Source organism: Mycteria americana, chromosome 1 (assembly GCF_035582795.1).
Source record: "Mycteria americana isolate JAX WOST 10 ecotype Jacksonville Zoo and Gardens chromosome 1, USCA_MyAme_1.0, whole genome shotgun sequence".
In the NCBI taxonomy this organism is placed as follows: domain Eukaryota; kingdom Metazoa; phylum Chordata; class Aves; order Ciconiiformes; family Ciconiidae; genus Mycteria; species Mycteria americana.
Window position 1 is genome coordinate 207,740,800 of NC_134365.1, and position 14,083 is coordinate 207,754,882.

General features: G+C 39.9%; 1 protein-coding gene across 1 annotated transcript in view; it reads left to right on the forward strand.

Annotated features, from left to right (window-relative positions):
• TRPC6 (transient receptor potential cation channel subfamily C member 6) overlaps positions 1-14,083 on the forward strand; it is a 96,491-nt gene that overhangs the window by 48,027 nt on the left and 34,381 nt on the right. Inside the window, exon 2 of the mRNA XM_075492020.1 lies at positions 8,115-8,889. Within this exon, the coding sequence (XP_075348135.1) occupies positions 8,115-8,889 (775 nt within the window). The remainder of the gene's footprint in view (positions 1-8,114; positions 8,890-14,083) is intronic.

Here is a 14,083-nt window from a genome sequence, read left to right on the forward strand (position 1 = left end):
CACTGAACCTTGTCTGTAATTCATAGTTTGAAAGACAGTTTCTCTTTAAGAATCTTAGAGTTTCCAACAGGGGAGTACCAAGATCAAGTTGTTTGTATGTAATAGAAGTTTGCTTTGTTTGTATCCAGTTTTAGCATTGGTACAAGTATCCACACTCTATTTTAAGTGCTTTTATTTATAACCAGTGGGACACAGCACTAAGGCACACGCTACACGGTAGCATAACATTCTAGAGATCTATATGAGAAGTGGGTTTTGCTTTTATTTGAACTTCGTGTCACTTTGTTCCTAAGGAACTCTGAGAAAATAACAAGGGCTATCTTGGTTGACGTCTGCTCCTTCATTACTAATGTAATAATGTTCTGTTTACAGAGGCATGTTTGCCATAGACAGCCAGCTGTGTTTGTGTTACAGCCATTATATTGATTGTGATTGTTCTAACTGGACAGTGTTTTAGCTTCATTTCTAAAAACATGACCCGTTAGCTTTAGTGGTTTAGTCTACAGTTCATCAAGAAGAGTCTTATGGTAGTAATAATGAAAGAATAGTAATAGAAAGAAGTGACATTAGGAGAGTTATGGAAATTTGAGTGGTGGATCTAATATGAACTAGATAGACCTTTTCAGTGGGCTCACACCTAAGTAAACAAATAGATCCTAAATTGCCATCTTGGATAAAGTCAGACCTTGAATTTTTAGATTGCTAACTGCAGTAGCTTATTAACACAGAAACCCCAGTGACAATTAATTGAAAGGAGAAGCTTGCTTGAGGCAGCAATTGTTATCTACAGTAGTCTTCGTGATAGCAGCAACTACTGATAGTCACCTCATTATGAGGTGAGTAATGAAAGCCGGTAGTTCACTAGAGATTGTGAGCACAGTAGACTGCTTGCATAGCACATATACTGTACAGTATTAATAGCTCTGTAAAAGACATGGCTTGAACTGGATGGCAAGCACTTGACCAGAAGACTGAATTTCCAAAAGGGAAAATAGTTTCCAGCACTAACAGAAGGAAACTCAAAAAGAACCATCAACTGCAGTGACAAAGTTAGACACCGCCTGGTAACTGAGGAGTGAACAAGACACAGGACGTTCAATTTTGTAAAACGTGCAAGCTCAGATAGACCTATACAAATTGTTTAAGCCCCAACTCCAAAGGCATATAGATACCTCCAGAATTGCAGAATGGTTTACTTCATCTCAAAATGGCTATGCATAAGACTGTAGGAATAGATAAAGAATTTAGCGAATCCCTTGAAATGTGCTGGAAGTGGGATGTCTCTATAAACACATGGCAACAAAGGCTGTGATGTACTTTAGGTGTTCCATATAAGAAACGCAAATTAGCAAAGTAGACAGCTGTTAAATTTATGCTAAAGTCATACTTTGTATTTCATTGGCTTCTAACTTTTCTTTTTTTCCACTCTTGTATGCTAGCTTTAATTTGAATTATTAAGACTTTTTGATCCTTGTTTTACTGTTGCTGAAACTAATAAACTTCGGACGGTCGTCTCCAGAGGGGTAGAGGATGTGACAAAATTATGCAGTGGGCACCAAAAGGTACTTCCTGGAAAACATGTAAGGAATGTGGAGCTATAAATTTTTCATTGAGAAGTTGGGTATAGAGGGAAATAATGGTGTTATCAAGTGCCAAGCTTAGTAAGGAGTTCCCTCTGGTGGGCGCACACCGGTATTCTTTGCCACCTTCTGCAAGAAACAGTCTGGAAAAAAAACACTTCCTGGCTTTAAACAACCTCAGAGTAGCACATTGATCAAATCATCTGTGAAACTAGGCAATTACACTTAAATTAAAAGGTGTTTTAAAGAGTGAATGCATTCAGCATTTTTTTACAGTTGAGGGAAAATGTTTTAGCGGGTATGTATTAAATATAAAGGAACTAATTTTGCAGACAAAGCTAGAGACCATTCTGAGCAAGATCAAGTGCTGGAAAATGGCAATTCAGGTTTTCAATAATGACCCTAAAATTAGACTTCAAAGCTTATATTTAAGGCTTATTGTCAAAAGTTTTCAGCGGCCAGCATGAAATTATGCATGTGCTCAGGTACAATAGGATCTTCAGACCTACAAAACCCGGTTCCACAGTAGTCTTCTAAAGCTTAAAATTACACTAATCCCCAAAGAAAAGGATGATAAAATAAAAAGCTATCTTTTGCCCCTCCATACTAAGCAGTCTCAACCCATTTCTTAGTGGCATCTGTCCTGCCTTACCATCCTATGCTGTTTAATCTGCTCTGTTTTCTTTGCCTTGCAAGCATGGTATATAACAGGTTCTGGGCAAGTAAAGCACTCTCTTCTCTCCTTTTTTTATCCTTAGGAAAGAATTTAAATCCCATTTCTCTGTTAAAAGCTTCAAGCAATCAGAATTGTCTAACCTTTTATTTGTTGTTTCTGATAGATCTCCTTTAAGCAGACTCAGTTACAGTTTTCCAAGTTGCCTTTCCACCTTGGACCATTTTTCTCCAGACACTGGTTTCTTAATCATTTCCCTAAACTTTTCTATGCACTTGTCATTCCCGTTTCAGTGTTGGGCAGCTGCTTCATCAACAGTAAGCCATTGGTTTTATTGCTGGAGTGAAAGAGCAGGGTAAAAAGTAGGCAGAATGACAAATGAAATGAGGAGCCTGGGAAGTGGTTATTTGCCCTACGTTGTGTGCTGTCCCTCCATCAGCCATTAAATGGCCACTGAACTACTTTCCAGACAAGAGAGAAAAATCTTTTGCTGTTCCCTGAAGAAAATGTTTGTTGGACCACTACCCTTCCAGGTTCACATCAACAGATGTGAACTTTTCACCAAGCTCTGGATGAGGAAATACTCTCTAAAATTAAATCGGTTTCATCTGCTTTTATACAAAAGCATTTGCACAACATAATAAGTCAGCTTGGAGAAAACACTTTTCAGCAGTATGTGGACAAAAAGCTATGACAGTTTAAGTCTCAGAAGTGCCTCCAGGGCAGTCCCAGAAGACACATCAGTTTCAACCATAATTTCAAATAACAGTCTTAAAGATGACATATTTCATACTTGGTGTTAGATGTGCATCTTCTGATAAAAAAACCCACATGAGTAGAAATACTCTGTATCTTTCCAGTGCTGCGAAGTTAAATACTTAAGGGATGTTCATTACAGGCTTTTCTCACTTCTAATGCAGTCACTATCATTGATTATTTGGAAATTTTATTGTAGATGTCCACAGCTGGTTTTGTCTTGCTGTTTACAGACCGCTTCAGCTCTAGCCCACTTATAATTTAGCACCAGCTTCTAAGGGTTATGGGGGAACTGTGGATCCTTATACCAAATTGGATGTTATTAAGAGGCATTTCCCATTATCATTAACTAGATCAAGGAATGATCAAAAATCATTCCAGTTAGAAAACACCACTACTGTAACAGATAAACTACTTGCTACTGTAAAAGATAAACATGTCTCTGGCACTGTATGGGTGGTGGCCCGACAAGCTCCCCTGTCTGCATTCTGCTGAGCTCGGACCTGGAGACAGTAATAACCAGCGCCCTGACTTGGTGTCCAGGCCTGTGAAAGGGGCCTTTATCAACACTCAACACTTTGCATACCTTCAGTTTGTACAGGCTCTAACTTTGATGATCAGATTCAAGCCAGGGAGTTGTCGTGGTCTGTATGTTACTGGTTTCCTGACAGAGACATATCTTGTAGAGAGCTGCATGGATGTGCTTTGTAGTAGTAAAGGATGTGGGACTATCATCGGCTTTAGTGACTGACTGATAATGGAGAACTGCAGAAGAAGCATGAGTACTGAATAACATAGTCTGAGGGGTTTGTCTTCTCTCATGAGACAGATATGTCCTTGTTAATAATTTGCAGCATCAAATTGTAGACAATAGGGCTAGGAGAGACATGGACATCTTACCCAGTTCCTCTCCACCAAGCCAAGTCAGCTGTCCCCTAGCCATTCCTACCACTTGTTTACCTGAGCCATTCTTCAAGATCTCTGGTGATGAAAACCCCAAGTTTTTTCAGGTATTTGTTTCCAGACTTTCACTGTCTTTACATGTAGAATTTTAATCTAATCTTCCTTTCTACAGCCTATCACTTTCTGTCCTGTAGCATGGCATCACATAGAGGTTCAGACCATGTGTCTGTCTAAGCTCACATCCTATGTCTGATTGGACTAAGTATATATTATTTAATTTTATACATGTTACTATATACTTTCTATATATCAATCTATAATTTCATAAAATATGTCTTGCAAATTATATAGTATATATTCTTATGTTATATACTACATATATTGTTATATTTTTTATATAGGTATACGACAAAGAAGAGTAGAAGAATAAAACATTCAAATAATCCTCTTTCCTCTGAAATATTTTCTCACCATCAAGTTTTAAAAACTTCAGAGCAACAGGTTGTCTACCAATCCCAGACCTGAATAGGACAAATTATTCCCTTTCTTTTACACCATTGCTTTGAACACTATCTATCTTCCTTCAGTCTTGTCTAGATTAAACAAAACCTACTTGTACTTTATTTCATGTCTTCCAGACCTTTTATCAGCTCTGTAGTAATTCTCTAGACTAATTGCAATTGGTCTGTATTGTTCTTGAAGCGCAAGGCCTGTGTCACCACAAGTTTGTGTAACACCAATATTATTTCATACCTACCCCTTCCAAACTAACCTAGGCCATTTCCATCTTTTAATGTGTGCTTGCTTATTCTTACTTAGGTGCAAAACCTTTTACTTCTTTTTTTCAAATTGCATAGCATTTGAAATCACTTCTTGTCAGGCCAATTAAAATGCTAGCCTTGCTTTCCTCCTGTTTTCAATTCCTCTCAGACTAAGTGCCTATGCAAATGTAAAACATGGAGTTTCTATTCCATCATCCATCACGTTTAATTAATATATTAAATAATACCAGATCTAAGTCAGATTTTCTGAGCAAATTGTCTTTATAACCTTGCATTGATGACTACAGTTTTCCAACCAACTGTGCTCCCTCTTCATAATTTCATTCAGCCTCTTTCTCTAGTTTGCTTGTTAGAATATCATGTGTGACAGCAGCAAAAGCCTTACTAAAGACCTGTAACATATATATGGATTCTGCCTGGTTCACATGGCTTCTTATTCTGTCACAGAAGGAAATTAGATTGTTTCAAGATAATTTATTCTTGGGTGTTTGGTGTTGATGGTCTTACTTGGTTTTACTTCTTATCTGATCTCCTAGCTGATTGCTATTTATTGGCAGTTTACCAACAGCATATAATAATTAAATTTGAAAATGATTGATTTAGTTTACATTGGATTTTTTTGTTTGTTTGTTTGTTTGTTTTTAAAAAAGGTCCGTGGCCTTTTGAGTTTTCTGGAAGCTGACCCACAGAGGTGATTCAGAGGTGATTACTAATGGTTTCAACATTGTTTCAGCCAGTTACTTAAGTTTCAACAAGCAGTGGATATTATTGTCACGCTTAGTAATTGGGCAATTTTCAAAATTCTTGAACTTCAGGACATTGGGGAGCTTGTGATTAAGCCAATGTGGCAACGTAATGCTGCTTTCTCCATTTACTTTGCTCTGAGAGTATTTATCCTTATGACTAATATTTTTCTTCAGAATGCTGCCAGCAGTCTCAGCCTCTTTTTTTCCTTGCCATGCTTCCAGCCTGTACATTTGCATTGGTGGTCATGAGAACTACAGGCGTTATGTCTGTTTTTGCATCAATATACGCAAGTAAGGGACTTCAGTGTGGTGTCTTTTACTAAAGCATGGTGTTGAAGAAAGAAGCATAGTTGGATTTTGTGAGTTTATATGTTCTAATTTCATAAGAAGTTGTATAGTCTTCTTCCAGAGGTAATAAATTTTTGAAGGTAAGCCAAACCTCAAGTTTAAATGAGTTAACAGAATACTCTTTACACAGTAAGTTTAGAGTATAAGAAACGCTTCTACATGAGTAAAGGAAAAAGAGGAGGAGGCTATCCTCTCACTATGTAAGCTCATTCAGCCTCTAGTGGCTATTGCAGACTCTCCTGAAAAGCTTTTTACTTTGGATTATAATGCTGTGGATGCTCCCAGTTGTTTCCCAGGCCCAAACTCATAACAAAAGTCTATGTCCTCAAAGGGAGTTGAGAGTTGAAACTGGATCTTTCAGCACAGTTCCTTCAGTTCATAAATCACTCTCACTTTCTGACACCTGATTAAGGAAAGTCAGCAAAGGGAGAAGACTTATCTCTGGCTCCCAGAGAAATCCGTAATGCCCAAATGATTTCTTGGATGTAAATGCACCAGTGAGATAGCCAAAGATGTACATTTTAACACAAAACGGTTACTAATCATTTTACTGCAAACACTGACACATGGGATTACTGTATAGTTTAGGAAGGTGTACTCGAGCGGGTTTTTGTTCTGTGGCAGGTTTAACTGCATGGACATAGCAGGAAATAAGGTGAGGTTGATTTAGCTCAGCAAAATGAAGCTTGAGAGGAGATATGATTGCTATGTGTTTCTGTGTTGCAGGTAACCATTGTCAGGGGAAAATGCTACTTAATTTGAAATAAAATTCTGGTTCCTAAACAAAACCAAATAGATATAAATTCACCATAATTAAATTTAGGCTGAAAATTAGATGAATGTGGAGCAACAAGGTGAGGAATGGATGAGGGTTTCAGTAGTAGAAGTAGAAGAATGGACAACATTTCAGAGCTATCATGAAGCAAGAATTGGCAGAATTTGTTGGCAAGCCACTGAGTAGAGGAATAAATAGGATATCAAGCTTATGAAATGTAATGATGAAAAGGATGGTGGAGATGGGGAGTAACAGATGTCATACAATGTAGTCGATATGCTTTTATCTTGTACAGCTTCAATTTATGACTGAGCACTCAATTATAGATGTCAGAAAAACATCAGCAGGGTGAAGAGGAGAAACCAGATCCAAAATGTAAGTTAGATAATTTCTGAAGTAGTGATGGGGGTAAGAATAATAAGAGCAAGTGAAGTCAGCCTGCCTGTTTTTCTGAGGTAGACGGGAATTTAGAGAATTTCCATGCTTGTGTGCCCTGCTGTCCCGTGCAATCCCTCATCCCAGGACTGCTGACTCCTTTCACACCGTGACGTGTCTTCACGCTGAGCTGTGACTTAGCACCAAAGTAGACCAGGTAAAGACCTCTAGGTGAATGGCATCCTGAGGGGATGGTGGCTTTCAGAAGGGCCACCTGAGGGCACCTCGGCTCATGTGGTGTCACTGGGACTCCTCCTACCAGCTGAGCAGCCTTGGGCCATTCTCACTGTCTTGTGCTGTTGATACCATCTGCCTCTGGACTGTGGCTGTCATTGCATGTCAACACTATTCTCCAGGTCATCTTTGTATTTAAAATATATATTTAAACAATGAATTTGAGATCTGATGTTCTTTTTCTTTTGATACCCAGTTGTTCCAGTGAAGTCCTTCAAAATGTCTGCTAGATCTAGCAAAGGTGTCTAAAGTAGTACATTCATTCAGAGAAAATGTAGTTTCACTCTTGAAGCAATTCTCAAACTTAGCTGAATGTTTTCTGTTGAAAATATTCTTGTAAACAGAAAGTGAAATCTTAGCATGTAAAAAGGTTCTAATGCTTTCTTCTTTTCTAGATTAAAACAGGAAGCACTTTTTTCATGAAGTGACCATACATAACAGAGGGATGTGTGGGATACTAAATGATGATGATAAGTTTGGATAGAAGAGCACTGGAAAAAGAGACGGGTTTCTGTGTAAACCTGAGAAAGAACCTTACCTTTAAAACTGTTATTCTACCTATTTAACATGATGCACAATCCAGCTTCACTAAAAATTATGCAAAAGCCATGGAGGATGAAATAGGGAAAAAAGTATAGTCTTAAATGATGATTGACTAGGACTTTTTTGTCTTGTTGAAATAAAATGTAGCTGGCTACTGATTTCAAGGCTGTGTAGCGACAGTGGTTACAAAGTGCATCAAAGTCAGTGTTTCTGGTCTCCCTGCTGCATTAAAATTATGCAGCAGATAAATGATAAATAAAAATATTTTTATTAATTATTATTTAAAACGGATATGCACTTGCATACAACAGAACTAATAATTTCTCTATTTCCACACAGCCGAGGCAACGAGAATAGACTAGCGCTACGACGACAGACCATTCTCCGGGAGAAGGGGAGGAGGCAGGCCAGTCGAGGGCCAGCATATATGTTTAATGACCACTCGACAAGTCTTTCTCTTGAGGAGGAGCGCTTTTTGGATGCAGCAGAATACGGAAATATTCCAGTGATTCGCAAAATGCTGGAAGAATGTCCCTCACTCAATGTGAACTGTGTGGACTATATGGGGCAGAACGCCTTGCAGCTGGCGGTTGCCAATGAGCACCTGGAGATCACAGAACTTCTGCTGAAGAAGGAGAACCTGTCTCGGGTTGGGGATGCCTTGCTTTTGGCTATTAGCAAGGGTTACGTTCGGATAGTGGAAGCCATCCTAAACCATCCCGCATTTGCTGAAGGCAAGAGGCTTGCATTGAGTCCTAGCCAGTCAGAACTCCAGCACGATGACTTCTATGCATACGACGAAGATGGCACACGGTTTTCCCATGATGTTACACCGATCATTCTGGCTGCTCACTGCCATGAGTATGAGATCGTCCACACTCTGCTGAGAAAAGGAGCTCGGATCGATAGGCCACACGACTATTTCTGCAAGTGCAGTGAATGCAATCAGAAGCAAAAGCATGACTCTTTCAGCCATTCTAGGTCTAGAATCAATGCCTACAAAGGTCTGGCCAGCCCTGCTTATCTGTCTTTGTCCAGTGAAGACCCTGTAATGACTGCTTTAGAGCTCAGCAATGAGTTGGCTGTGCTTGCCAACATTGAAAAAGAGTTTAAGGTGAGTAGAGGGATAACGATTCTGACAGACACAGAATTGCAAAGTTCAATCAAAGGTCTTTCTCCCATTCCTTGAACAGTAAGAGATCAGCATCATCTTGACAAATCAGCAGGATAATGTGGGAAAATGTATAATTGTTTAATGAATGGGAGATTTAAATCTTTGGGAATGTCTTATGGCTCTGGGCTGAATGTAGTTCATGCTGCTTATGTAGAAGGTGCCAGTGAACTCATTTTCCACTTCCTATCAGGCAGGATAGGAAGGGAGTCCTTTCAAACCCTTGGGTGAAGCTGGCTTAGGACAGGGGAAAGAGGAGACTGAAGTGGGACGGTTTGGTCACTTATGCAAACTAAATTGCACAGTTCTACTAAACCCTCATACATTCTCATTATTTTCTCGTAGTTGGACTGAAAGCTTTCTCACTTCTCACAATGTTTTACAGTTATTTACTAAAAGAACTCTAAATAATGTCCTTCTTGTCCTTTTTTAATGTCTTGCTTTTCTCTGGTGTTTCTACTAACCTCTTCCTCTTTTTTTTACTTTTTTGTACCTAGTTATTTGTGAACTCTGTGAAGTTAAAGACTTTTTCAGTGTTACATAGAATTTTTAATGTTACAAAAATGCATGATTTAAAAAAAAAAAAAAAATAGTTGAGACCCAGGGATTCAAGGCCCCTTAGGTCCTTGAAGCATGAATGTTCTTTGGGTTGTTTTTTACTTATGTAGCTACAATGGTGCACAACCTACAAAAATATTTACCACAGTTTATTTGTGTTAAGACAGTAAGAATGTAAGCTTTTTTGCTCTCAGTAAATGCAAAGTCAGGCCTTGTGCAAACATAGGCAGTGTTAATTATGACTTAGGTTAGCTAAAATCACTTGGACTGGGTTTACCTTATGGGACCCTGTTGAAAGCAGATGCTAATATATGATACTGCTGTGACAGAGCAAGATATCTAGACTTCACTAGCAGGAGATCAAACCCCTTCCAAAGCAGGACGAGAATCCTTTCCAACATTGCGTTAGGAAGAGTTTGAAGTTGCCATGGTCAATATTTAAAGTTAATCTTCCTAGGAGTGGCACAGTTCTCAAGGCCATGAACCCATCTCTGCTCAGCCAACCTGAGCTGAGAGGCTGCAATTCTGAATTAATTAGTCCTGACTCATTCTCGTAGGTGTACCTTTGTGGCACCAATCTGTTGTAAGAAGCTGAAATATTTCTTGGAGGAGGAGTATGCAAGGGGTTCTTAAAAACAGGAGCTAAACAGCTGGAATAGGAGCAGAGGAGAATTTTTATTTTATATGAATAAGACCAAATTCTGGGAAGAGCATTTCAGCTTAAAGCAGAGGATGAAAGTCTGCCCCATGAAGTCACTGGCAGAAATCCTTAGGACCTCAGTGGACTGAGATTTCATCCAGTGCTTTCATATACAGTTCAGAGAAGAGCATTTAAACCACATACTCGTTTCTTTCTCTTCTCTTTAGCAGCTGCTGAAGATGTGAACAAAAGGACTTGATTAACTTAAAGGGGAGTAAATTTAGAACAGAACAGAAAAACATTTTTCATACACCGTAAATGCAGCCTGTTAAGTTCACAGCTATGTTGAGATAAATAGCATGTCTGATTTGTAGGGACTGTATAGCTCCGTTTACCACAGTTGGAGCGACACAAGCTAAGATTATTATAAAGATAAAAAAAATCATCATCTGGAACTGTCAGCAAGAAATGTCCTTCAAATGTATGCTGCAGTACACAACTGGCGAGATGAACTGGGAGTGCAGTATTTGTCCCTGGTGCCGCCAGGGCAGGGAATGGAGCACATGGGTGAGAAAAGGTTGGCTGGTTCAGAAAGCACGCTTCTGCAGCCTGCCCTGATGTGCCATGAGGAGGCCCTTCCTCAGCGTGACCTGGCTCATCCCTGAGTGACTTTTGGTTTTCTAGTTCCTCTTTTGCCTTAGTTGCCTCCTTTAAAATTAGAGCTCTACTTCTAGTGTAGTGTTACATAAAGAATTGCAACAGAGATTTTGTGGTACGGTCCCTCAGCAGAAACAGGAGGCTAGACAAGAGACAGAGCAGCTCCATAATCCTGGGCGTTAATCAGCCAGGCTCTGCTGGGGACATACATACTCTTTAGAGTAGAGTGAAGGTGAATAGGAACAATGAGGAGCAGGCACACAAGGCAACACGGAAATTTAACTCTCCCGTAATTGAAGGTTTCTCCAGGAGCAGGCGGATGGCAACATAAGGTCTTTTGGGAACGTTTTTGTAGGTATTAAAATCATGTGGTGGTTCTGGATAAATATTAAAGACAAGGGAGTACATTTATACGTGCATTGATGAGAGTTAACATTTACACTCTTGATAGGTGATAACATTTACAATATCTAGACAGGCTGGGGGCTTCACTGAGAAATACCTGGCTTAGGTTCAGTGCAGGCGGTACAAAGGTTGTGTGTACAAGCTGCACGAAATGGACACTGTCGTCTTTACTGAGTCTGGGCTTGCTTATGCTCCTGCAAGCTCATATCCGTGCTTTCAGCAAGGTATCTAAAAATTGTTGCCCTTACTTTATTTCAGGAGTTTGCTACAATTATCCAGATAGTGTAAAAATGTGTTTTTTCATAAAAATGTTTTACACGTGTTAGTGTAATCAAAACAAGTCTATTTTTAATGTAGAAATTAGCTGGACATGGCAAGTCTCTAGCTTCACCTAGGGTTTGCCTGAGCCATTTAAAGTGTTTAAAACCTTGCCTAAATGAAAACTGAACTTTCTAGTAATACACTGTTTTAAAAGTCACCTATTTTATCATGCTGATGGGGTATTGTTGCAAGGGAGCTTCCTAGTGGGTGCCTACAGTAACCAGTGGCACAGACAATTCCCAGGTCTTCCTCAGAGGCAATGGAAAGGGTTGATGCTGAACTGTGATGCTGGTTGCTTCGTTACTATCTTATAAATTACTTCTCTCTCCTGTCTTACACCATCAGTTAAGGTTAGAGATAACACTGACCATGAAACTGTGATTCATGCAAAACAGGAAATGCCATAATCAGTGCAGACCACTATTCTCTGGAATAAACATCTGTCTTTGCTTCAAACCTCTAGGAGTGGTATATAGCATTACATGCCTGTTACATTTGGTTGCAGGTATTGTTTTTACAAGTGTTTTGGAGGATCATTCTTTATTAGGAGTAAAACCAGAAAAAAGTAGAAGATGACTTCTAAAGGAAGACTAACTGGACAGATATGTCAAGCACAGTGTGGGAATATTTCTATACCAAGCAAACAGCTAATTCAGGCTTCCTGAGTAATTCTGAGATCTTCAGGATTTTCTGAACGCTATTTAATTTAGCTTTTTATGACATGGCTAAGTGTGCAGCTTTACAAGGTTTCATAATATGTAGAATATTTTTATTTTGGAGGATTGCGCTCGTATTTTCTGTCATCAAAATTGTTTGCCCACCCTAGAGCTAATATCTCTTTTATGTCCATAAGGATATAGATGATATCTGACAAATGTCCTGCAGAGATGTGGCCTGGAGTTTTGAGAGGGACAGCTGTGGCCCAGTGCTATTCAAAATGGATAAGATTTGCATCTAGTACAAAGTCCACTGCAACACACTGTTTTATTGGATGATGGGATGGAGTGGAAAAATGTATTTTTAAAATAAACATACATATGTTACTGTTTGCTGTAAATTAATACCCCTAATAAGGTGATCTGAGTTTGCTTTTCTGATGAGAAGCAAAACTCAATTTATCATCTCAAAGTCTGATTTTCTGTTTGTTTTAATTTATACAACTCCCATTACAGAAATCAGGTCCCAGTCTTCATTACAGGTATTGTCAGCTCTCTTAGAGAAAAGTTAACATCACCCTTTAGAGAAGAAGAACTGGGGCACTGAAGGAGTAAGAGCCACCTTTGTAAGGGGAATAACGTGTTTATCTCCCTACTAAGATACCTAAATCCAACATTTAGGTCCCACTTACATTCACAGGGCGCTGTGAAATCCTAAATCCTCATATAGCAATACCCGTGTTTCTGGTCCTGGCCTCTACAGTTCACTAAGCAGGGCCAGGACGTGGTCTAGAGCACTGTTTCATCTCATCTGTGGGGTTCAGTGTCAGCCTGCATCCTGAGGGCATTTTCATCGCAGGCACAGTCTGGGGGACAGCAGGAGCCTGTGACTGGTCACAGGAGGCTGTGTGGAGAAGGACCCTTTCTTCTGGGAGAAACAGCTCTGGTGATGCTCTCCTGTTCTCCTGGCCATGCTCTCCTGCTTATGTGGTCAGAGGTAAGGCAAATCATGGTCAGCTGAGGTTTTCAGAGTGACCGTGGCCTGCTTGCTCCCTTATCTGGGACACTAAGACAGTCTGCGGCTGCTCCTACCATGAAGAGCAGGTGATCCCTCTCAGCAGCAGCCGCTGTCACCCCCACCCCTCCTGTCATTCCTCTGCCACCAGCATCTTGTTCCCCTGGTTCGTCATCCCCCACAGTGCTCACCCAGATCATCACCTTCCTGTTGCAGGGTGGGAGCAGCCAGGGCTGCCCCTCGTCCTTGGTGTGGCAAAATATGGCAAAATCGGGTTTTTCCTAAACTGCTGAGGAGCCCTGAACCAATGTTGTCACATGTGTCAAATAAAGCATATGCATCCTTTATTGCAGAATTAAGGGCTGATTCTTTTTAGAGCCTCCAACTGTAATTTAATTGCTAACTACCTTCTCAAGTCTCCCAGGACTGCTTTTTTAGTTCATTAAGTTTACAATTTGCAGTAAAGGAGAAGTCGTGGAATTATCTGTGTGCCTTTGGCCATTTTCAAAAATAAGTTAAGCCAAACAAATTACCATGTTCCCTTGGCTCACATTAATGGTAAGAGACATGTGGGACTCGGGGGGAGGGGAAAGTTTCTGTGCATGTGTGAGAGAGAGACACTGAGATGGCAAGAAGAGTGTATTAATCATTTTTGCTGTCACTACACATTTTAAGTGGACCAAGGAGACAAGGGGCAAAAGGTGGCCCATGCAGTAGTCTCTGCAAGTTAACACACTTGATTTTTTAGAAACAAAGTTGCCCAGCTAGAGCTGCCTTCGCTGTGTTCAGACCCTGACAAATCTTCCCGTAGCAGTTTAAGACATTATCATCCCATCTGTCCTCCATAACCTTCCCTAAGAGGATAAATTCTTCATGAGGGAATAT